Here is a 22,788-nt window from a genome sequence, read left to right on the forward strand (position 1 = left end):
TAAATAACTTACATTAAGTGTTATCTGCATTTGATATCTAGTAAGATTATTGAATCAAAGCCAGATTTTCTTCTGTGCTCATTAAGAGTGCTTAGAAGGTCATAAATACTTTACTCTTAGGATAAGCTCTTAAAATAGAGAGTATGCCAGCACTTAGCGTTCATTTGTTGACTTTAGTTTCATTTGTTCCTCAGATATTAATACTTTTATACAAGCAGGCTTCCTTCTCTCAGGTGATAGATAAAGGTTAATATGTTGCAAGTGAATCCAGACAAGATGGAAGCAATCCTTGTTGAGAGACTTCTGGCTTTGGGACAACATGGTCTACTTGCTGTTGATAGGCTGAGTATTGCTCCAATGGAGCAAAAATTAGGTCTAAGTATTCTTCTAAACAGCCTGCAAATGACATTTTATAAACAGCCTCTACCCCCTGAGCAAATAATAATATAATATAATATAATATAATATAATATAATATAATATAATATAATATATAAACTACACACATGCTAGAATGGGCTCTCAGATCTTTAACTGCATGAAAAGGCTCTCATGAGCAGCTCAGAACTCCATCACCTCTGCCGTGAACAACTAAAAACACCATCAGACTTTAGTGGGTGTTCTATTCAAATAGTGCAATAAGAATACAGATCACTTGCTTTCCACATATTTTCTGCTGCTGGGCTCTGTGCATGTTGCATACATTTGGCCAGATTTATGGGGCTGAAGTAAAGCTAGACAGCAATGAATATAAAAGTTTACATCTTTAATAAACACATTTAACTAGCCCATTAAAGCCTTGTAGAACGTCTATGTGATTCACCAAGTGTGACAGCATAAATGCTGCTTCTATAGATACTTTGCCATCAGGCATGTAATTATTTGTTTCCATAAAAAGAAAAAAAGGATAATGCTTACTGTGGGTGACATTCTCCTCCTCCTCGTTGGGGATGTTTCAGTCTCTTTTTCTTCTTGTTGTCGTAATAAAGCTTTAAGTTGATTAACTGTAAAAAATCGGCAAGGTACATTATAAACCATGCCATTGTAAATGGAAACAAAACCCAAAAATGTAAGTTTCAAACCTGCATGGTTGTGCTGTAGCTCCTGCCAAACTTTATTCTCACTCTCATTAGGATCTGTATTAGAAAATAACTGAGCACCTTCTCCCATTGCCAGATCTTTTTCACCGAAGGCATACTTCAATTGAGCATAGCTTTTAGTAGCGCGGTCTGTGAACAGCAGCATTATAATCATAATTATATAGACATTCCTTGATGTTCTAACATATATAATGAGACTGACCATTAGAACCCTAAGGAAATTTGCAAAGTTAATACTTAAATACAACATCCATAGACGAAACCAACACGAATAACTAACGAAGAGAATAATATTAGAATAAAAAGAGCAAATTTCCAATAGTAATATACAACTATACAGGATATATATATTGCTTAAATAGCTTATAATATGATTAGGAAAATAAGTGGGTTTACATTTTTTGTATTTTATTACACTAGTATGGGATGTCCTGGATCTTCAGCAAATAAACAGAGAAATCCCACCTTGGGGGGGTCTTCCTAGAAAAAGCTCAACAATGTTTGGGGTGTCCTGCTTTGTACTTTTTGAAATATGGCAACCCTATAGAGTTGGGAAGAAATATTCCAACGCTAAAATCTAGTTTTGTGCCTATATGCTGAAGGAAGACTGAGTTCAACTGAGTTTGGTGAGTGCAGAGGATTAAAATTCAAAGTACCGTACTTCAGAATTTTATGCAATGCAAATTTTAGGAATGTCTACTCAGAAATAATTCCAACTCAGTTCTGCTAAGTAGATATAGGATTACAGCACAGGTAGGTGTCCACAAAGATGTTTGCTAATGCACTAGCGGCAACTATGAATCTTTGTTATTTTTTAAAAGGTATTCCCCCCCTTTTTTAGTATGTGTGTGAAGTGTCATATATGCATCTTACGTGGCTCTGCAACAATAGCCAAATTATGCTTAGGGAGCCACTCTAGTTTAAAATCAGCAGCTCAATATTCCAAAGGACTCAGGAATATGGGTGGCTGGCTGCTTCATAAAATCTGCATCAACATCACACAGTTCAACTGACAGTTAGCTAGCCCCCCCTAACTCTGACTTGCTAGCTACCCAGCCTATATAATACCAAACTGGCATAATATAGCCAATCTACTGTCCACCTGTCTGACTTGCATCCATCTCATCTGCAAGCCCCAGTGATTCCTCTACTGTGGAAAGTCATTAGCAGTGTTGCAGGAACAAGTGGGAATTGGAACAGGAAATCAACAATCGCAGTGCCAGACCTGAGGAGCAGCCTCCAACAGTTGTGCTGTGCACTTGCAAAAAAGAGAAACTTATTTTCTTATTGGTGGTATGTCTTAGGTACTTCTGAGTATCTACTCTGCATGGCCTTTGTTTTCTGCTTATATAAGAAAATGTGTGCTTTTTTGGGGTTGGGGTTACTTATAATTGGATTCACTGAGGGTGCTAAACACACTCACAAAGGTCAGTGAATGAAAATTTCATCACTGCTGTCATCAGCATAAAGTGCAATTTTGAGCTCTTCATTGCCATACTTGATACTAAGGTATGTGGTTATTATTTCATATGAGATTAGCTAAGAATTCCAGAAAGAGTGCAAACAGCAGTGGACATAGCAGGCGGCCTTGCCAAGTACCTCGTTCTAAGTTAGCATTATCACTTTTTTACAACCTCATGTTCCTTTAGCTTAATTAGATGAACTTTTGCCTAAAACAAAAGGAGTGAACTGTCATTTCCAAATCTTTTGAAAAAAGGTTACCCCAGAAGCATAACAGATTTGGTGAAAGTGGTCAAAGGGTGAACACTGAACACTTTTTAACACTTAATTTATAAACTACCTATCAGTGCAAGACGCCAGGTGGGGTATTCAATTTAAGAACAATAAATACAACAAAAATTCCACATAAAAACATTTAAAGTATAGAAATAGCAATAAAATCCAATAGTGCTATAAAGAGAGTACTGACACTTTACAACATACCAAAAGGCCTGGACAGATTTAAAAAAAAAAAAATCATCACAGACATCAAAGATAGTATTAGGTGAGCTTCCCTAGGGACAGCATTGCAAAAAGAAGTCACCACATATCCCCCCCGCCAGTCATCACCCACCTAACTTTAGATGGCAGGAAGTTTTTGCTAATGAACAAAATATTAAGCCAAGCTCATGTCAAAAAAGGCAGCCCTTTAAGTAGTGAGACCGCAAGCTATTTAAGGTTTTATGGGTAATAGTATGAACTTTTAAATAATGGGACCAGTTACCAGCCCAGCTATTTAAGCATCAGAACAGTATGTTCCTCAAACTCAGTTCCAGTTAGCTTTGCATAATTGCATTGTGATAGTTCAGTGAAGAGGTTACAACAAAGGATCACAGCTGATGCACCAAGCAAAATTGGTGTACCACAGATGCCATTGGCATCCCCAGTTAAAACAGTGGATCTACTGGTACCCTAAGTAGTAAACCTGCTCTTTTACAGCAAGGGTTCTCAAATGCAATTCTTGATTTCTGTTTGAACCTAAAACCACAGCTATGACAGAAGCAAAGCCCTTTTAGGGTGCTTTGAACCCCTGCATCATAGGCTCACGCTGTGTATGTGTATAAATATACCATATATCATAAAGACACGGACCCTGGAATCTCATACTGCTCATAAATTGGTGTAGCATACAACAATACAGTTCAAAATCCTACTGTATCTAACATAGGACATTACAACTGCCATAACATGCAGGGGAAAACCTTCAGCAATTTTTCAAGTGGTCCGTGGGGAAAACAGTTTGGGACCACTCTTTTAGAGGAAGTGCAACACTATCCAAACAGCTTGAACACCATCTTCCTGGTTGACTTTTGGTTCCAAACATTCAATACTCACCGTGCATCACTTGGGTGTGATAAAGAGAACAAACAGAGATGATGTCATACCGTACAGATGGTACAGATGACCGCATTCAGTGGTTGAATTTAGATGTTAAATAGTGTGGGGGGCAGGGAGGGGGGGCAACATTAATATAATGAAGTCAAGCAGTTGCCTCCCACTTGCAGTCCATCTACTGAAATCATCCAAGCAGGAGCAAAACTTCTGAAGGGAACCACCACCACTTGTTGCCTCCCAATTCCCAATCTGGTCAGCCTATATAGGCCACCATTGACAGTGGTATCAAAAGCAGGACAGAGGTTCAGGAGAATCAGCAGGTCACACACCTCCTACTGAACTTTCAGTGTCAAAGCCAGGCCAAAAAAGGATTAAGAAAATCAGTTTCATTGATGAGTGGGTGCAACTTGCACAGCAACCACCAGCTCAATCATCTTCCTCAATAAAAAGGCATTTATCAGAAGGGAGACCCTGAAGAGCCTTTAAGGAGCCTCCAGGACATGGGAGAGTCTAACATAAGGGCATAGGGGTCAGGATATGGGGTATACAGAGTGGGAAGAGGTGTCACCTCGATTAAAAACAAAACAAAATGCACCAGTGAACCCAAGGCAGACCAGATACCCGACAGCTGGCAGTTGCAGTTTTGGAGAATCCGCTACTTTTCAGCCTGATGCACATAGTTCTGCGTGAAGTGGAAAGAGGCACACCCCACCACGCCTGCAGAAATCTGCCCTACAGAGGACCACCACGGGCTTGGCTTGGTGCACATTTCTAGAGACGCATCCCTGAAGCGCTGCAAGGCGGATCTGTGGGTGCTGAGCAGCACTGAGGGGGGCGACAGGAGTTCATTGGGGGGTAGGGGTCTGAAAGAAGGACCCGCGAGCCAAACCTGCCTTCCCGCTTCTTGTTCTCTCACCGTGCAGGCTTTGCTGACACCGCTCCAGAGACTCCGCCAAGCCCGACTCCCCTCCAGCCTCCCTCATGGAGGCAGAGTAACTCGGCGTGCTTCCCCAGTCGGGTCTGGGGCTACACGCCGCCGCTCTTTCCGTGGCCCCGACAGACTCCTGCATTGGGAGGCGTGTGCAGTAAACCTTTTTTCTAGGCTTTCCCCGGTGGCTCTCGGTCGCTGTAGTCCAGCCTTGCTCCTACTACCGCTCAATAGTATGGGAATGCTGAACGCGGAGGGACTACAACTCCCAGGATGGGGAGCGGCGCGCTTCCGACGCCTCTCACGAGGAAGCTCGTTGCTAGACAACCAAGCAACGGTCTTTTTCTAGGACCCGCTTGGTGACGGAGGAGGAGGGCGAGGAGGCGCTACCCAGGCCGGCCACGAAGCTGGCGACAGGCGGCAACGACATCTCCCCCTGAGGCAGACGGGAAGCCCCGCCGCCTCGCGCGGCGTTAAAGCAGAAAGCGTTCCAGGCCCCCCTGCCCGGCATGCAACGCGCCATTACTATGGCGTTACGCCCACAAGGCTTCGCCGCAGTTGCTTCTGGGAGTTGTAGTTGTTTCGCACCACAACAACGTAGAACAATACGTCTGCGGCTGCCAGCGGTACCACAATAGGTGCGTTCATCCTCGTTTGAGGTCGTGCGCACAATACTTCCTCCCCCCTCAACCCAACAGCGCGCTTGGGCGCGTTTTTTACTCTTCGCTCACGCCCACCGCAGAAGCAAGGCGTGTGCAGCGATCGCATGGGACAAAATATGATGTTTCTCGTCTCATTAACGTATCCTCCAAACTCTACATTTCTATTTCCCAATGGAGAGGATTATTATTATTATTATTATTATCACCTCTGCTCCCCATTGTCTGGAACAGGACGCCTGCGCAGTGCGAGCCTGCTCGCTCGGAAGCGCGCATGCGCAGTAGTTCCGTTCTGGGGCGCTGCAAATCCATTCTTTTCATTTCCCCTCCCCCGCTCCTCTCTCTCTCTCCCCGCGCTGGCGAGCTGAGGCGGCGCCTGCGCAATAGCTTCCCCCTGTTCCGCGCCGTTAGCCGCTATATGCTGGGAATAACGTTCGAGCGGTTGCTTACACAGCCAGAGCGGCACTGAGAGGCGGGGAGTCCGCGAGCGCCCTTCCCCTCCTCCTCCCTCCGCGTCCTCCTCTCTGTGGAGAAGATGGTGGGCCTGTGAGCCAGCGCTTTTGCCTTTCCCAAGCGGGGTGAGTGATGCTGCGAGCGGGGGGACCCCTTCGCCCCAGCGCCGCGGCGCCTTCCCTTCCCTCGGCCGGGGATGGAGCCCTAAATGCGGCGCATTGTATGCCTCCCGCTCCGCCTGCTGCCCTCGCCCTCCTCCTCCAGGGGAGGCGGGTGCCTCGCCTGCCCCTCAGTGACACTGGCTCTTTTCCGAGCCCTTCTTCCAATGCTTTCTGCTATTCCTGCCCGCTGAGCATTGTCCCTCTGGGACTCCACAGAGGAGGCTGCGGCTCTTGCACGGAGGCGAGGGGTGGGGGTTGCAATGGCCCAGATTGGATACAGATGGAGCTGCTAAAACCACCGTTTCCTCTTTCCTCCCCTTCCTCCTCCAAGATAACAAACCTTCCCCCCGGGCGCTCTCTCCAGTGGGGTGGAGGCTTCGAGCCCCTTCTCCTCTCGTCAGCTTGCATACGCTTCTGCGTGGAAAACATGTCTAGAAGGGGCGTGAGTGCAGCTTCTTTGCTTTGTGCCTTTTCTTCTGGGATCGGTTTCCTTCTTTCTTTCTCTCCCCCCCTCCCTCCCTTTCCACTGTGGATTCTCATCTGTCCATTTGCTTCCGATTGGTTTTACGGGCCCTCGTTTAGGAAACGACAACAACGACAAAAACCATCTGGCCGATAAATAGAAAAGGCGTGTGTGTGCAATAGTAGTAGTAGTAATACTAATACTAATACTAATTATTAGTAATAATAATAATAATAATTTGAAGCTTCTGTTTTTCAGCCTGATTGTAAGCAGCCTTTATCTAAAACGAGGCATGGATTTACATTTCTATGCACATTTTCTCCCCCCCTCCCTTCTGCTGATGTTCCTTCTGATAATTGTTTTGTGAATTCGTTTCCGTTGTGGTCTTCTGTGTATGAAAAGGATCCCTAGGGAAATGCATATGGCTTCTCGAAAACTACACAGACCGGAAAGTAACGGCCTTTTGTGGAAGGCATCATTGCAAGTCATTCATTTTGTGCACGAGAGATATGTGTAGTCATAGCAGCTTTCTTGGAAGTGAAATGGATTGGTTACAAAGGCAATAAAAATCTTAGCCTGGTTTTCAAATATTCAGTTTTTTGTGAAAGAGGAAGCTGACTGGACTGAAAACCATATGACAGCTCTACAGATGAGCCTTCTTTTGTGATCTCATCCACTCATTGCTTGGAGCCTGATGCTAGAAATGGGGGAAGGGAAGAGGAGTGTTTCTGCTCAAAATTGTGTTCTGGTGCATTTATGATTCACTTAATCTAGTTAGTCTCCAGGATCAGGCATGATGTTGCTTCAGTCTCTGATCAGGAAATTGTTAAATACATTAAAAATGGGCTGTAACTATTCAGAATATGATACTTGCATGCAGTCATTGCATTGTAAATAAGTTGCTGTTTGAGCTACTTGTTAGCTTTTAAACAAATTTTAAGCAAGTACTTCCAACAATATTGTGTATAACCAAAGCAAGTGCAATATGCTGATAAAAACAAAACAGAACTTCAGAGCAACCAGACAATGTGTTATCTAAAATGGAATCCCTTGGATTCAGTTGTTTTCACATTCATTAAGTGCAAAAGATATTCTTAATAAAATATTTATTTGAAGCAATGCACTCAAGTTCCTAAACTATGACTAGGATTGTGCCGATCTGGTGTATCACACTGGTACTACTTTGCACTTCAAAAGGGTATTCTAGGGCAATGAATTATATTTAACATAAGATTATTTATATACATCTGTTAAACAACTTGGTTGTTGTTTTGGACACTCTGGCCAGATTGGTGTGTGTGGTCCAGCAACAAAATTCAACAGTGGTTGAATAATTTGTACCATGGGTGCTGATAGAATAGCAGCTGCTTCACTTTCTTACTAGTAGTCTCTTACTTTAGAATACTTAATCTTCATGGAACTTTAAAAGGTCTCATAGTTCATAAAGTCTCCTGTTTTTTGATTAGAGAGAGTGTCTGTAAAGATAGTGTAATTAGCATAAATCTTTGTTTTAGCTAAATGATTTTGAAGCTCTTGTTCTGTTTTGAGATCTGGAGCTCCCTAATTTCCTACAATGTGCACAAACAATGTTGTCATTTTCTTTCCTCCCTTTCCTTTCCACTTTATATATTAACCTTATCTCATTGTCTCTGCTGTACTTCTTTTATTTAAATGCCTGTGTGACTTTACATATTCCCATTTTTGTCTTGAGAGAATGTTAGAGAGCAGCTCCACACTAAAAAGGCTGATATCTGTATCCCTTTCTTAAATTCTACCTTCATGACTATCACAACTATTACAGTGGTACCTCGGGTTACATACACTTCAGGTTACAGACTCCGCTAACCCAAAAATAGTGCTTCAGGTTAAGAACTTTGCTTCAGGATGAGAACAGAAATCGTGCTTCGGCGGCGCGGCAGCTGCAGGAGGCCCCATTAGCTAAAGTGGTGCTTCAGGTTAAGAATAGTTTCAGGTTAAGTACGGACCTCCGGAACGAATTAAGTACTTAACCCGAGGTACCACTGTACTATTCTTAATATACGTTTGTGGTAAATAGCATTTTATACTTGTAAGTAGGTTCTGATTGGCTCAAATCAAGGCCCAGTGCTTGAGTATTAATGTGTTTTGAGTGACAGATCTTACATTTGCCTTTCAATGAACAAGTACTTAAAACTAAGAATCTGTACTGTGTATTAGTAATTTATACTATACCCAAATCTTTGTTTGCAGTGTTGATGATGAAGCCTCTGTTGAAGCTTTCCTAATGTCATAGAGGGGTGAGGTGGTTAGAAAATATGTTTGCCAGTAACTCAGTTGCTCAAACCTTGGAGGGTCATAGAAAGCAAAAGAGGCTTGCAAAGGCAGGGAATTCCACAGGCAGGGTACTACAGCTGGGAAATCACCCACCCGTAGACTTTACCCATTGGCAGAACCTAAGATCACCCTCAGATAGCAAGACTGGCAAATGCCAGGAAAGACAAAACTCTTCTGACAAGTATTTGTCCTCCAAGCCATTTAGGGTTTTAAAAGTAAATCACAGCACCTTATATGTGACTCAAAAATGAATGGGTGGCATGCAGATCACAGATTATAGGTGTAATATATGACACTAAAAGGCATGAGTTTACTAGGGCATGAATCCCTGTGGCAAGACTTTCACGGTCCAAGAATCATTGTTGTTGGAGGTCCATCTGGCCCCTTGAGCGCCCAGTGACAAAGATGGATCCAGAAATACTCCCAGACTATGCAGATGTTTCAAGGGGAGTGCATTCTCATCTAGAACAGCCAGTCTACCAATCAGAGGAACTTGTCAGCACCTCACCAACAGAACCTCTGCCTTGTTTGCATCCAGCTTCACTTTATTGGTCCTCATCTAGCCCATTATCATCCCCAAACAGTAGTTTTAGTAAGATACAGGATGGTGTCTCTTGGACCCTGGACACTGGTGATTTTCTAGTCTCTCAGTCCTATAAGAAGCCTACAGTTATAAATATAATACATTAATTATAGTGTCATTTATAATCTTAGAAGTCAGATCCCCACATGGTTCTCTCACTGTTAACATGGTGTTTAATAGATAGCTATGATTCATGATTCACTTTTATGTTTATTATTTGATATATATGTGTATTAAATACTAATTCCCTTTTAAACTTCTCTTTTTAAAAAGAAAATACTGGAGGAATTCAGTGTTGTTCTAACGTTCTCATTCCGTCAGGACAAGCATTTTGGCTTGCCTGACAGACCAATCCTCCCCCCCCCACCCCCACCCCCCGTGTGCTGTTCCATGAGTTCTCAAGATCCCACTTGAGCCAATTTCAGGGAGCAAGGAAGGTGGATGATTTCCGCTGATGGGACTCATTAGTTGAATCCCACCCACTGAAAATAATTGAAATATTAAAGTCTTTTTAAAACAAGCAACCCCCCCCCACCCTGCTTACTACAATCCTGTAAAGTATACATACTACTGACATTAGTATAGTACAATCTGATTTTGAGTGTTATTCTTAAGATTTCCATATTCAAAGGTATTTTGCCACTGAATACCAGATGCTGAGAAACAAGAATGGGGGAGTGGCTGTTGTTTCATGCATTTCTTCTGTATTTCATGGAGCATCTGCTTGGCCTCTGTGGAAAACATGATACTGCAGTTTATGGGTCTTTTGGTTTGATCCAGAAGGCTTGCTGTTATGCTCACCCCTACCCAGTGAATTCATAGTTGAGCTGAAATTTGAGCCGGGACTTCCCAGGTCACAGCTCATGCTTGCAATCACTGTGCTATATTAGCTCTTCATAAATGTTACCAGCACTCTGATAAAACTCCAACAAAATTAGAGAGCTTGAAGAAATCAAATCAAAATTAGTCCAGATCTGCATGTCAAAAACAGCCTCAGAAGAAGAATTTCTCCTGCTGAAACACATCTGCCTAGGCAGTTGTTTCCAGGGTTTTATTATTATTATTCGGCCAGATATTATAGCAAGGCATAATTTGTGATAAACAAATGGTAATGGTCATAGAATCATAGAGTTGGAAGAGACCACAAGGGCCATCGAGTCCAACCCCCTGCCAAGCAGGAAACACCATCAGAGCACTCCTGACATATGGTTGTCAAGCCTCTGCTTAAAGACCTCCAAAGAAGGAGACTCCACCACACTCCTTGGCAGCAAATTCCACTGTTGAACAGCTCTTACTGTCAGGAAGTTCTTCCTAATGTTTAGGTGGAATCTTCTTTCTTGTAGTTTGGATCCATTGCTCCGTGTCCGCTTCTCTGGAGCAGCAGAAAACAACCTTTCTCCCTCCTCTATGTGACATCCTTTTATATATTTGAACATGACTATCATATCACCCCTTAACCTCCTCTTCTCCAGGCTAAACATACCCAGCTCCCTTAGCCATTCCTCATAAGGCATCGTTTCCAGGCCTTTGACCATTTTGGTTGCCCTCCTCTGGACACGTTCCAGTTTGTCAGTGTCCTTCTTGATCTGTGGTGCCCAGAACTGGACACAGTACTCCAGGTGAGGTCTGACCAGAGCAGAATACAGTGGCACAGAATACAGTGGTCATTGCTTTGCCTTTTGAGATCACTGTAGCCAGAGATGGGAATGCTGAACAGACAAGCAGCTCTTAATTCCATGGTTTGGAGTTACTTGTTTTATTTTATTTCAACAATTTATATACTAACACCCTAAGTCTCTAAGTGATGTACAGTAATGTTACAGATTATATGATAAAGATAAAATCAATTAAAATTAAGCATGAAATCAGAAAAAAATGCTTAAAGTGCCTGTTGAAATCTTCACCAAGGACTGAAAGTTCAAATGAGTGGTGTCTCATCTGATTTTAGCTGGGAGGGAGTTCCATAGAAATGGTCCCATATCACTGAGCACACAGCTCCTGGTGAGCATGAGCCATAGAGGACCACCAACAGTGACTCAGTGATCGGCCTGGAATATAAGGGAGCAGGTGATCACATCATGGTTTCCCTTTTTTTACTATAGTTTTATGCAACACCCACCAATGAACAATCTCCGGGTAATGCACTGTTTGTGAAGTGGGACCTTTTTGTTATTACAATTTTGGCAGTGTAGTTTTCAATCCCTTTCTTAACGATCCCTAACACAGAATTCTCCCTTACCATATTTCAAATTTTCTTCATGTTACACATTTTGTCTTACTGTGAATGTACTTATTACTGTGGTTTTGCATATGTTGTACACAATAAAGAGGGTAATAGCTGGAAATATATATCCAAGCTTTACCATATCTTCTCTTTCCAGTCTTTGCAATATCATACCCTTTGGATAATGAGAGGTTCAGAGAAAGTTTATTGGAGCTTGAATTTGAGCAGAAAGAATTCACTGCCAGAATTAGCTAAACCTCTGCATGTGTGTATGTGTCCATGTCCATATATGTGTGTGACAACTGTCGCTTTTTGGGAATCCAAATAATGAGTGGTTGTACTACCTGCTTAATAGATTACTTACTTCAACTTTGCTGCTTATATATCTCTCAACAAACAAACCAAGACACCATCAATCTTTAGCCTGCTCTCATTACAAAGGAATAGACCCTAAAAAGAGGCCACTCCCTGAAACCTGCCACTTAGGAAGCCAGTAATGAGCTATTTTTCATTAAAATGCTGATATTACACAATATATTCTCTTTCAAAGCTGTTGCCTTCATGTTCTCATCTACCATGTTCAGGGAAGTTTTCAATATTTAACACTGTATTGTTTTTAATACTTGATTGGGAGCCGCCCAGAGTGGCTGGGGAGACTCAGCCAGATGGGCGGGGTATAAATAATAAATTATTATTATTATTATTATTATTATTATTATTATTATTATTATTATTACTACTACCCACGTCACACTATTTATCTTCTAGGAGTATATATCATTTACATTTCTCCCTCAGTAGTTATCAAGTAGTTGATAAATATTCCCTGTCATAACAGTTGCACAACCTGTGATTCAGGTCTTGTGCACAGGTGATGGCCTTCTTAGGATGGTTTTATGATTGCATTCAACATGCTTTCAATTATTTTCATCTTCTATAGCTGTGTTACATTAATGGGCCATTCATTGCCGACTTAACAACTTTCGATATAACCTTATCCATTCTTTCCAATAAACTGCTACATATATTGAATTTGCAGTGTGATCAATTCAGGCTTATAGTCAAGCTGCCAAAAAAACTTCATTCAGTGTAGGAACTGTCTTTCAGTAGGAACTGTCTCCTACTAGGAAGAATAAGGTAAAAGGTAAAGGTACCCCTGCCCGTATGGGCCAGTCTTGACAGACTCTGGGGTTGTGCGCCCATCTCACTTAAGAGGCCAGGGGCCAGCGCTGTCCGGAGACACTTCCGGGTCACGTGGCCAGCGTGACATCGCTGCTCTGGCAAGCCAGAGCCGCACACGGAAACGCCATTTACCTTCCCGCTGGTAAGCGGTCCTTATTTATCTACTTGCACCCGGAGGTGCTTTCGAACTGCTAGGTTGGCAGGCGCTGGGACCGAGCAGCGGGAGCGCACCCCGCCGCAGGGATTCGAACCGCCGACCTTTCGATCGGCAAGTCCTAGGCGCTGAGGCTTTGACCCACAGCGCCACCTGCGTCCCACTAGGAAGAATACCTTTGGGCAAATATATTTGTAAAAATATTTCTGATTTTTTTTGTATTAGCCAAAAAATTGATTATACAGTTTGAAGAGAGAACTTGAGGCACAGATAATGCCTTCTGTTAAATGTATTCTTCATTGTTGGTGGCTATTTTGCAACCGGAATGGTATCATTTGGTTAAATACTAGAAAATAGTGTTATGGCATCCTGCAAATTAACCATTTAAAGAGTAGATATAAGGAAAACCATGATGTGAGTGCCACTGCTGTGTTTGCAATTATTTTGATATTTTGAAAAAAGCAAACTTAAAATTATGTTTATAAATGGACATATTGTACTTTCATTCATTAGTGTCGTATTAATATTTTCTTTAAGGTAGTTATAAGGCAAATTTTAAATTCAAGTAAATACATTACCTTCATTTAAAATTCAGCAGAAATACCAGAGGTTTATTTCTTAAGCATACTGTTCTATGTGCGTCACTTAGCATGTTTCATTTTACTTATATTTAGTAAACAAACCTAAAAACTTTGCAAGTTTGAAAGTCAGACGTCTAATATCTTATTTGCAGTTGGCATCTGTTCTCTGTTAATGAACTTGTGAAATAGAAAAATTTCCATGGGAAAAGAAAGTACTGGGATTTATTTATTTATTACCTGCCCTTCACTCTAAGCAGTGTTTCCCAACCTTGTGCCTCCAGCTGTTTTTGGACTACAATTCCCATCATCCCTTGCCACTGATCTTGCTAGTCAGGGATGATGGGAGTTGTAGTTCAAAAACAGCTGGAGGCACAAGGTTGGGAAACACTAAGGTCCCAGGATGGGTTACAGCATTAAAAAGAATATTAAAAACAGCTTGAGAAATTTTCTGTCTCATATCACTGGTGGGACTGATTTTTAATTTTGTTTCACATCATTTTTAATATATTTGAGGACCTCCAAAATACACACCATTCCTATGTGGTCAGAAATGCTTTCAGATAAATATCAGAATTTAGGATCCTGGTTCCAGAAACAGCCACTGTTTAGGGAAAGTTCTGGGATGTTGGCAAAGAGGGCAGCAGTCTTTTGTTTGTAAAGAAGAAGGGAGGGGGGGTCATCAGCAGATAAACATAGTTTCTGCTTTTGAGTTGATGTAATTGTGGTCTGGACTTCCTTTCTAATTCTGGTGGTCTTGTATGGGGGACAATAAAAAAGTTTTGTGTCTCTGGCTCAAATCAGACTGTAAAATAGTTGCTTAAGCTTCTGCTTAATGGTCTGACCCTTTAAGCTTCAGTACCTTCTTCAATTAGTTTATTATGAATACTAGCTAGAAGGCTTATTGGTAGGCATAAAGGAAACCTATTTATTAATCATATCCCATGCTTTTAGGTGAAGCAATGACCAGAACATAGAAAAAAAGGGCTATCTTTTGCTCAACCCAACAGACTACAACATCTATAATACAATGATATATCACTTGGTAAAACACCTTCCTCACATTTTTTTAAAAAAATTCAGGTGTTCAAATTTGAGATTAGATCAGCTTTGAAATCTGAGTAATATTCTCCAAAATTGGGATGTCTTGACTGATTTCTGAGCTTTGAGAATTTGATCTTAGACACACACATTGAACAGTCACAGATTATTTGCAAGCCTCACAGATATTTGGCCAGGTGAAGCATTTTGGGCAAATAGACTGTGCTTGCAAAAGAAAACTGCTGGTGGAGGAGTTAACCCCACAGTAGATTTATTGGGGAGTAGGGCTGCAGTGCTCAGCACTTCCTTGAGGGGTGAGTATTACAAGCTCTCGAAGCTTGTATCTGGGCCAAAGCCAAGAAAACATGACATGGGGTATCAGATGTGTCTGGTTCAGTTAAGCATTGGGGTTCTACACCTACAATGTGAGAAGGGTTTTGATGCCTGATTATCCTGTTCTTCTTGGTCTTGGGGCCTTCAGAGAAAGAAGTAAATAATAGCAATCATAGTTGGGATAAGGTAAGGTAAATCAGGACCCTGGGCAGCTCCCAGTGGGCCCTGCTGGCTGTTCTTGAGAAGGTGTCTGAACAAAGGCTTGGAATCATCTGAAGCCTTGATAAGACTGGCAGATCTTCCCGTGGTTCTGCCTCCCCTGTGAGAGCTGTTTGCAGTATCTTAAGCGCCCGTATTCTATTCTTCAGTCACACACTCATGCATTAATGTGGAGCAGGAGTGGGTTGACACTTCAGGAGAATAATTGTTAGGATTTCAAGGGTTATGTAAGAGCCACATCTTCAGACCAAGGCAGTATAGAAGTAGGTGCTATGGGGTGGCTGGTGCATCATCTCAATTCTTCAATTATAGATTGTCCATACTGTCCAGGGTACTTGGTGTGGGAATTAAAAAAACCCAAATAAATCTGTGTCAGGTGGATTGAGGCCAATGCATATCAGATAAACTGGAAGGGAAATGAAAGAAAAGAACCTCAAAATAAATTCAAAAACACTGTTCCTATAGTACTGAGGAATATTAGTGGATACATGCATTTGGTGCAAAAGAAATTAAGTTATGAAAATCCCTGTATATTTGTTTAATTTGATAGAAGAAACATAATCTAGTCCTGTCAATGAGAGATCAGGTGGAAATGTACCTTGGGCAATTGGAAGAAAGCTTATTATGCCATTGCATGGCACAACGTGCATGCAGTAATCTGATTACCTTTAGATGCAGTAGCATATAAGTGGATGAAAAGAATTAAAGACATAATCTTGACCTTACGAACTTGAGCAGGGAAATACAGATGTATTACTGATGAAAGTGATATCCATTCTAAGGTGTTTTCAGTATTATTGAGATAAGTATTTCAGGTAAGGTAAATCGGGGAAAGTTGGATATACTGTGAACTCATATCAGCCTACAAGGTGAAAAATATTCGTAATGGCAAACTAACAGGGTATGTGAGATTTTGCTGGTGATTAATATTGATACTTCTTTTATTTAGATAGATATAAATTATTTGGCAAACAAGCTAGTAATAAGTAACAAATCTGTGTTGCATAACTAGAATTTACATAGTTATGAACAGTATTATTTTAAGTTTCCTATCTGCTTGTGCAAGTACCAAATTCTGCTTTGAAGAAGTGATCAGAGATTATCCATGAACTAAAATTAGTTTTCAAATTGAGCATGATCTTTATTTCAAAAAAATGACATCAAGGCCCGAGAGAAGCATGATGAATTTAGGCAGCTATAATGAGTTTGCAAGATCATGCATCCTTACCATTTCTATCTCCCCCTTTCTATGTATACTTGTTTTGGTAATAGTAACACACATGCATACCACAGAACTGAATTAAGGCAGTGCATGAATTAGCAACTAGCTGACCAGGTTGGGTAGTGGGATTAGCTGCAATCCCTTGGCCTATTGGTCCCTAAATCCCAAATAATGTGTATGCATGTATCAGGTCTAAGTCTTAGGTGCCTCTTCCTTTTATGTTCACTTTCATTTATCTCAAGATGCAGATCTACCAATTAAGGCTTTTAAAAAATCAGGTCTTGAATAATTTAGGCAGAGCTGAGAATGCAATAGGCTTTGAGTTGGTCTTAAGAGATGAAATGGGATACATTTAAATAATTGGTCAATGATGAAGTCTTTGTCATGAGAGCAGTAAACAAAAGGAGATGTCAACTATAATTGAAAAAAACCAGATACTTCAAAACAGATGTCGGGTGTGTTCTCATATGCTCTTGGTGTGCGTTACAATTCAAGAAATGGGCTAGTGTTAAAATTTGCCTTGAGAAGAGTCTTTTTCTGAACTACTTCGTAAAAGAAATATGCATTCTTACTCAGTACTTGCATCAGCTAAATATTGCCTAATATAATAAAAACTCATAAACATGTTTCTCCCTCCCTCCTGCCTTTCTAGATAGTTGTACTGGCATGTGATTCAAATTGGAACAGATCTGCAATTGTGTAAGTTTTGTTGAAGCTAGTCATTACCAGCAAGGGCTGCACACCAGTCAAACTGAAGGGTAGTCAGTTTATGGGTCATTATTAGAAGCAGTCAAGTATACCCAGAATACTCTGTGGGTAACAGTTTACCTATTTTTATTTAGATATTGCCATGCTTTTATGTTTGCCCCTGACTGCTGTAGGGCTAGAGACAAGCTGTCTTCTGCCATTTGTTACCTAGGGCAGGAGTGAAGACAGCTTGCTTGCTAGCTTTGCTGCAGTCATGAGCAAAGGTACTCTCCTGACTGTAACTGTAGGTATCTCCAGACAAGAGCATAAGCGATCATCAGTGACTCGGGCCATTGCCTATAATGCATAGAGTGCTGGATTATGGAGACCGAGGTTCAGATTTTCATTTCAATGCTAGGTAGAACTCGATCTTTGGTGAGGGTCCTAAATGTTGCTTCTGCTGGACCAAATGCTCTAAAGTAATAGGAGCAGCTGCTTGACACTAAGTCATCTGTCTTCAAGGCTTGTGGACTTTTGATCATGTGTATTTGTGTTGGGAGTGGGGTAATTGCTGTTTCTAACCCCCAGCCACAACCAAGGGCATATTCTGTGGCAGTGTTTTCATATTTTAATAATTTCATTGATAATATTTTAGCTCAAATATTGGCAGGCAGAGAAACTGTTCTTTCCAAACTGGGTTACACCCACAGAATGTGGAGGTAAAGTTCTTAATTATGTGGATTATATTGGTAGCTTTGCAGCTGTTGCATCATCTGTTTGACACACTTTTGAATAGAATAATTTATGTACAAAGCAGCTAAAGAATGTAATTCCCAAAGCTGTAAAAACAGTGCAACTCCCTTCAAATGAAAACTGCAGTACATGCCAGAATATAACACTTTTTTATTAGGTTAGTACATTCCATTAAAAGTGTGCATGCATTGAAGTTAGGTATTTAAATTCAGTGTGATTTCACCTTGATTTTTATGTTAGCGTTTCTATCAGGGAACCAAATACAGCTCTTTTAGGAATTTTCAATTTTCTGCAGAGTGACAACAGTGGTCCATCTAGTATTTTCCTTGCAATGTATGTTTGCACTTGATAATCGGTAATGGACTTGACTCTTCTATTAAAACCTACTTGGCAGAACTGGGAAAACCTTTTCCGCTCAAGGACAAAAAAAAGTGGACAGAACAATGGATATGACACTTACGGTACCTTTGTACAATAGACTACATTTCAGTCACAGGGTTTTGTATATAACAAACCTGGCTTGCCAACAGTGGGGTTGCTGCTGGGTGAGGAAGTTGGTGCTCTACATGCATGGTAGTGGAGCCAATCCAGCACTCCTGCACCCATGCCCAAACAGTGCACACACACATGCCTATCCAAGTGTTCTAGAAGCATGTGCTAGAAGAATGAGCACAGTTTCAGGACACATTCCAGCCAGGCAAAATAACTACAAGGCATAGTACCTGGGAGGAGTGTGTCCTAGGGGAACGTAGGTGTGGTCTGGGGAGGGTTCAAGTGCCTGATAGACAACCGCATTCAGCCCCAGATCCAGAGATTCCTCACCTGTTCTATGGTTCAGTCTTACTGAACCAGTGTGGATTGGACCACAAGTACCACTGTGACCTACTTAATCGTAAATATGCACAGGATTGTGTTCTTGGTTTCTCATTCAACCAGCTTTTATACAGTAGGTTGGTAAGAGTTCTAAGAAGACATTTAAAATATGTATCTGGGTTGCAAATCTGTCACTATTCTGCCAGTTTGCTTATTGCTAGGTGTAGCAGTAAAGTTAAAGTCTGCTGTCAGCCTTTTATCTCTGCAAGTGCTACCTAAAGCTACTATGACTGCCAGGAACAAAAAATATACAAACCCTTCTCAGGTGTTTTAATTTATTCTGTTCATCAACAGTTGCTTCAGTGCTCTGATTAATCAGTCCTGACCTAGTTGTTTCTGTTTGTTTGTTTATTTATTTTTAAAAACCTTCCTGTTCAATGTCAATGTATAATGATATTTGGATTTACATTTTTAAATTTAATATGTTTCACTGCTAGTTGTATTTTTATCAGTATTTTTTAAATCTTGCCAATTGCTAAAAGTATAGTCTGCTTGTTTGTTTGTGTTCTTCCAGATCTTTTAGATTCTGCTCTATTTTAAGTCACAGCACAATATTTGTTTCAAAATCCACAGTAGGAGAATACCTTTATTAGGTCAACCAAAATGCCATACAGTAGTGAGCAAGATTTTGAGCAGTCCCAAAATCAGGCTAGGTAGTAAGCAAAACACATGGGCCCCTGTAGCAACAGTGTAGCATGTGGCACACTTCTGTTCAGGGTTAATGTCATTTCATTCCATTTCATCCCTACTATACTCACTTTCCTCCCTACCCCATCCAAAACTCAGCATTGCATGCTGACTGAGCCTGATCGGTTCTCATGGGCCTGTTTCAATGATTTGTATATGATTTTGGTGGATACCGTGGGGTAGATGAACTTGTACCCAATCCTACCTATATAAAAACATTGAATTTTCTCATTGATGTCTACGGTAGCACTCTTCCGTCTCTGCATCAATTTGTAAATGACCTACCTTGATAATTAGAGAGATCAGTCTTCACTCTCTCTTTTTTAAATAAACTTCACTGGAAATTTTAAAAGCAGTTCTAAACTCTTGAAATCCATATGTGTGTTCCCTCCCTCTCTAGCCACTTTGTTCCATTTCCCCTACCAGAACTCATAGTGTACAAAATAAAGGGGTACCATAATCTTTTTCTGACTTGGCTTGGCTTTGCCTTTGGTAGTCACAACATTGTTAGTCAATTTCTCAAGTAAGGCAGCATTCCAAAATTTTCTCTCGTCAGTAAGCATTCTATGACATTGAGTTTGTACGGAGCTATTTTTGGGTTTCCTTCCTTAGGTTTTTCCCCCTAAAGATTTTTGGAGTTTTGGAAAACCTTGGGACTATCCCAAGTGTACTGATACATCTCTCGTGTGTGAGTGGTAGCATTTTAATTGTATCCTCAAGAGCATGAGAAGTCTTGAAGCAGAAATCATTACTTGAAATAAATTTTGCCATATGTTGTTAAAACATCCTCTGCTTACTGAAAACCGGTGATCAATTTTTTTACAGCCTTGTAAAGCTACTGAATTTCTTTCATTCATCCCTATAAATTGAAAAAATCTATAAGGAGAAACTGTCTCATGTTTATGCATGCCACCTACACCCACACAACAATAAGAAATTTAAGCTATGATCTAGCTATGATGTTCACAATTAGAGATGGGAAGGTCTGGGGGGGGGGGACAGAAAAATTGGGAGGGGGAAACCCAGGTTTCTGGTCCCCTCCCCCCAATTTTTCTGCCCCCCCCCAGGCCCTCCCATCTCTAGTCCAGTGTTTCCCAACCGGTGTTCCGCGGCACACTAGTGTGCCGCGAGACGTTGCCTGGTGTGCCGCGGGAAAAATTAAAAAATTCGAAAGATATCCGGAGAGGCGGCCTTCAGGCGAGTTTTAATTTTAATTTTCCTTCTCCCACTTAATGCCCCACGCTCGCCCAAGCAGCTTGCAGTCCTCGGTAACCACGGCGACCCAAGAGAGGGGAGGGAACAGGGAAGTCGAGGGCGGCGGCGAGCCGCGATGACGTCAGTGGGCCGCGCCGCCTCGCCCTGGCATGGTGTGAGAGCCCCGGCTAGTGGCGCGAGCTTCGGAATAAGTGGGATCCGCGTGCGCGAGACCGAGGTCGCGGGTAAGGAGCTCAGCCCTGGGCAGGAGGAAGCGGGGCTGCGCGTGCGGGCCACATCCCCACAGAGAGCGAGCCTCCCCTGGCCCACCACTCCGGGCAGGTCCACTCGCATGAGGGGGCGGCGATGGCGACGGCCGGCAGCTTGCCTGCAATGCCATCCCTCGAGCAGGCGAGGAGCCCGGAGGCTACCAGATGCGAGTCCTCTTTCCCACCCTGCTCGGGAGTCCAGAGCACTTGGTCGCATTCAGGATCTAGAGTGGGGAAGCGGGGCTTGTGTCTGGGCTGGACACATTGGGCTGCCTGTGCCGCTCGACCTGCGGGGAGAAATCAGGGTGGGAGTCACGACCGTAAGGCAGGGCTGCCAAGTGTGGCAGAAGAGGACACGGCCGTCGCACCTGTCCTTAGGTAGGAGCTTCTTCCGTGTCGACCTGCTGCCCTAAAGTCTTGGCTTTTTGGCGGTTGGCACAGAAGGAAGGCAAGGGGGAGGGGGAAAAATTGAAACTTACACTTTCGTGCGTCCCTCCCGGCGTGACGCTGCGCGCTGACGTCACGGGGCTGTAATGGTGGTGTGCCTCGAGATTTTTTTCATGAAACAAGTGTGCCTTTGCCCAAAAAAGGTTGGGAAACACTGCTCTAGTCACAGTGCAATGGTGTGGGGGGGGGGGGAATGTGTACATTTTTCATGTACCATATTTATGTACATGTATTGGGCAGCTGTGATTGATAGCAGCAGACTCCCAATGTGTGATACATGGGAAAATAGATGGGTGTCCTTCACGTATGATGGTGTGCATGTTTATTTCCTTGCATCTGTGTATGAAAAGGTAGTTTGTGAAGCAATCCGTATAGCTGATACAAATCTGAAAATCATGTGTTAGTTGTGTTGTCCAGCTTCTCTGTGTTGGAAAATATAGAAACCCTATTAGGAACAAGAACTGAAGATAAAAATAACTATAAAATATTTCTCTCTTTATCTGTTTCTTATTGCAGGATGACGTAGCCTTGTGAGGATTTATCAGCTAAGCAGAAAATGAGCTTAACATCTTGGTTTTTGGTGAGCAGTGGAGGCACCCGTCATAGGCTGCCACGAGAGATGATTTTTGTGGGAAGAGATGACTGTGAGCTGATGTTACAGGTAATTGTGTCAGTTCTCCCAACTGTGAAATGCTGGAAGTTGGGATTTTATACCCTTGATACATATTTCTTTTTGAGGATTATATTTTGAAATGTTAAGTGTTTTGCTGCTCCAGTCTTAACCTCTAATAAATGCACACGGCATGAGTCTGACATGTGGCTGAGTAATAAACATGTAGACCTATGGACCAATCTGATCATGAAGTGAGAACATAACCTCTCTTTCTGTCTACAGAGTTAGCCTTCAGATATGAGAATTATTGAGTTACATTATAGTTGTGAATTAATTCCTGATTAAAGTTTGAGGCTCATAGAAATGTGAAGGTCTAGAAAAAATCAGGATTAAGCCCTTTCCCCCATTTTTTAATTTCCTCAAGTTCTGAAATAGAAAAAAATGAAATCTGAAAACACTTTTTTAAAATAATGAAACACTTTGCTCTAAAAAGTAATTTTGTTAACACAGTAGCAAGTTCCAGAACAGTACATATATTAATTTTGTAGCAATATGGAGACTAGCAGATATATTGTATCTTAAGCATTTGTCGAACAGAAACCTTTTCAAAGCCTTTGAACTAGATCAGGCATTGGCAAACTCGGCCCTCCAGAAGTTTTGGGACTACAACTCCCATCCTCCCTGACCACTGGTCCTGATGGCTAAGGATGGTGGGAGTTGTAGTCCCAAAACATCTGGAGGGCCGAGTTTGCCTATGCCTGAACTAGAGACTGTAGGCTACACATCTGTTTGTCTGTAAAATGCAGCAATGCTCTTT

At 41.9% G+C, this 22,788-nt stretch overlaps 2 protein-coding genes across 13 annotated transcripts in view; one reads left to right on the forward strand and one right to left on the reverse strand.

Moving 5' to 3' along the window:
* SDCCAG8 (SHH signaling and ciliogenesis regulator SDCCAG8) overlaps nt 1-6,496 on the reverse strand; it is an 88,315-nt gene extending 81,819 nt beyond the window's left edge. Inside the window, exons 1-3 of one of the 2 annotated variants that reach the window (XM_081905817.1) lie at nt 6,477-6,496; nt 1,083-1,229; nt 919-1,004 (exon numbers count right to left, since the gene is read on the reverse strand). In XM_081905817.1, coding sequence (XP_081761943.1) covers nt 919-1,004; nt 1,083-1,170 — 174 coding nt within the window. In that variant the 5' untranslated portion in view covers nt 1,171-1,229; nt 6,477-6,496. Of the gene's footprint in view, nt 1-918; nt 1,005-1,082; nt 1,230-4,851; nt 5,279-6,476 lie in introns of those variants that run through there. The other variant, XM_081905816.1, reaches the window with a different exon arrangement.
* The window catches only part of CEP170 (centrosomal protein 170), a 73,498-nt gene continuing 56,070 nt past the window's right edge, over nt 5,361-22,788 (forward strand). For 3 of the 11 annotated variants that reach the window (XM_081905782.1, XM_081905790.1, XM_081905791.1), the window contains exons 1-2: nt 5,904-6,100; nt 21,875-22,019. In XM_081905782.1, coding sequence (XP_081761908.1) covers nt 21,915-22,019 — 105 coding nt within the window. In that variant the 5' untranslated portion in view covers nt 5,904-6,100; nt 21,875-21,914. Of the gene's footprint in view, nt 5,502-5,903; nt 6,101-6,472; nt 6,579-21,874; nt 22,020-22,788 lie in introns of those variants that run through there. The other 8 variants (XM_081905787.1, XM_081905783.1, XM_081905792.1 and 5 more) reach the window with 4 other exon arrangements.

Source organism: Podarcis melisellensis (genome assembly GCF_964234715.1).
Source record: "Podarcis melisellensis genome assembly, chromosome: 3".
NCBI classification, from domain to species: Eukaryota; Metazoa; Chordata; class Lepidosauria; order Squamata; family Lacertidae; genus Podarcis; species Podarcis melisellensis.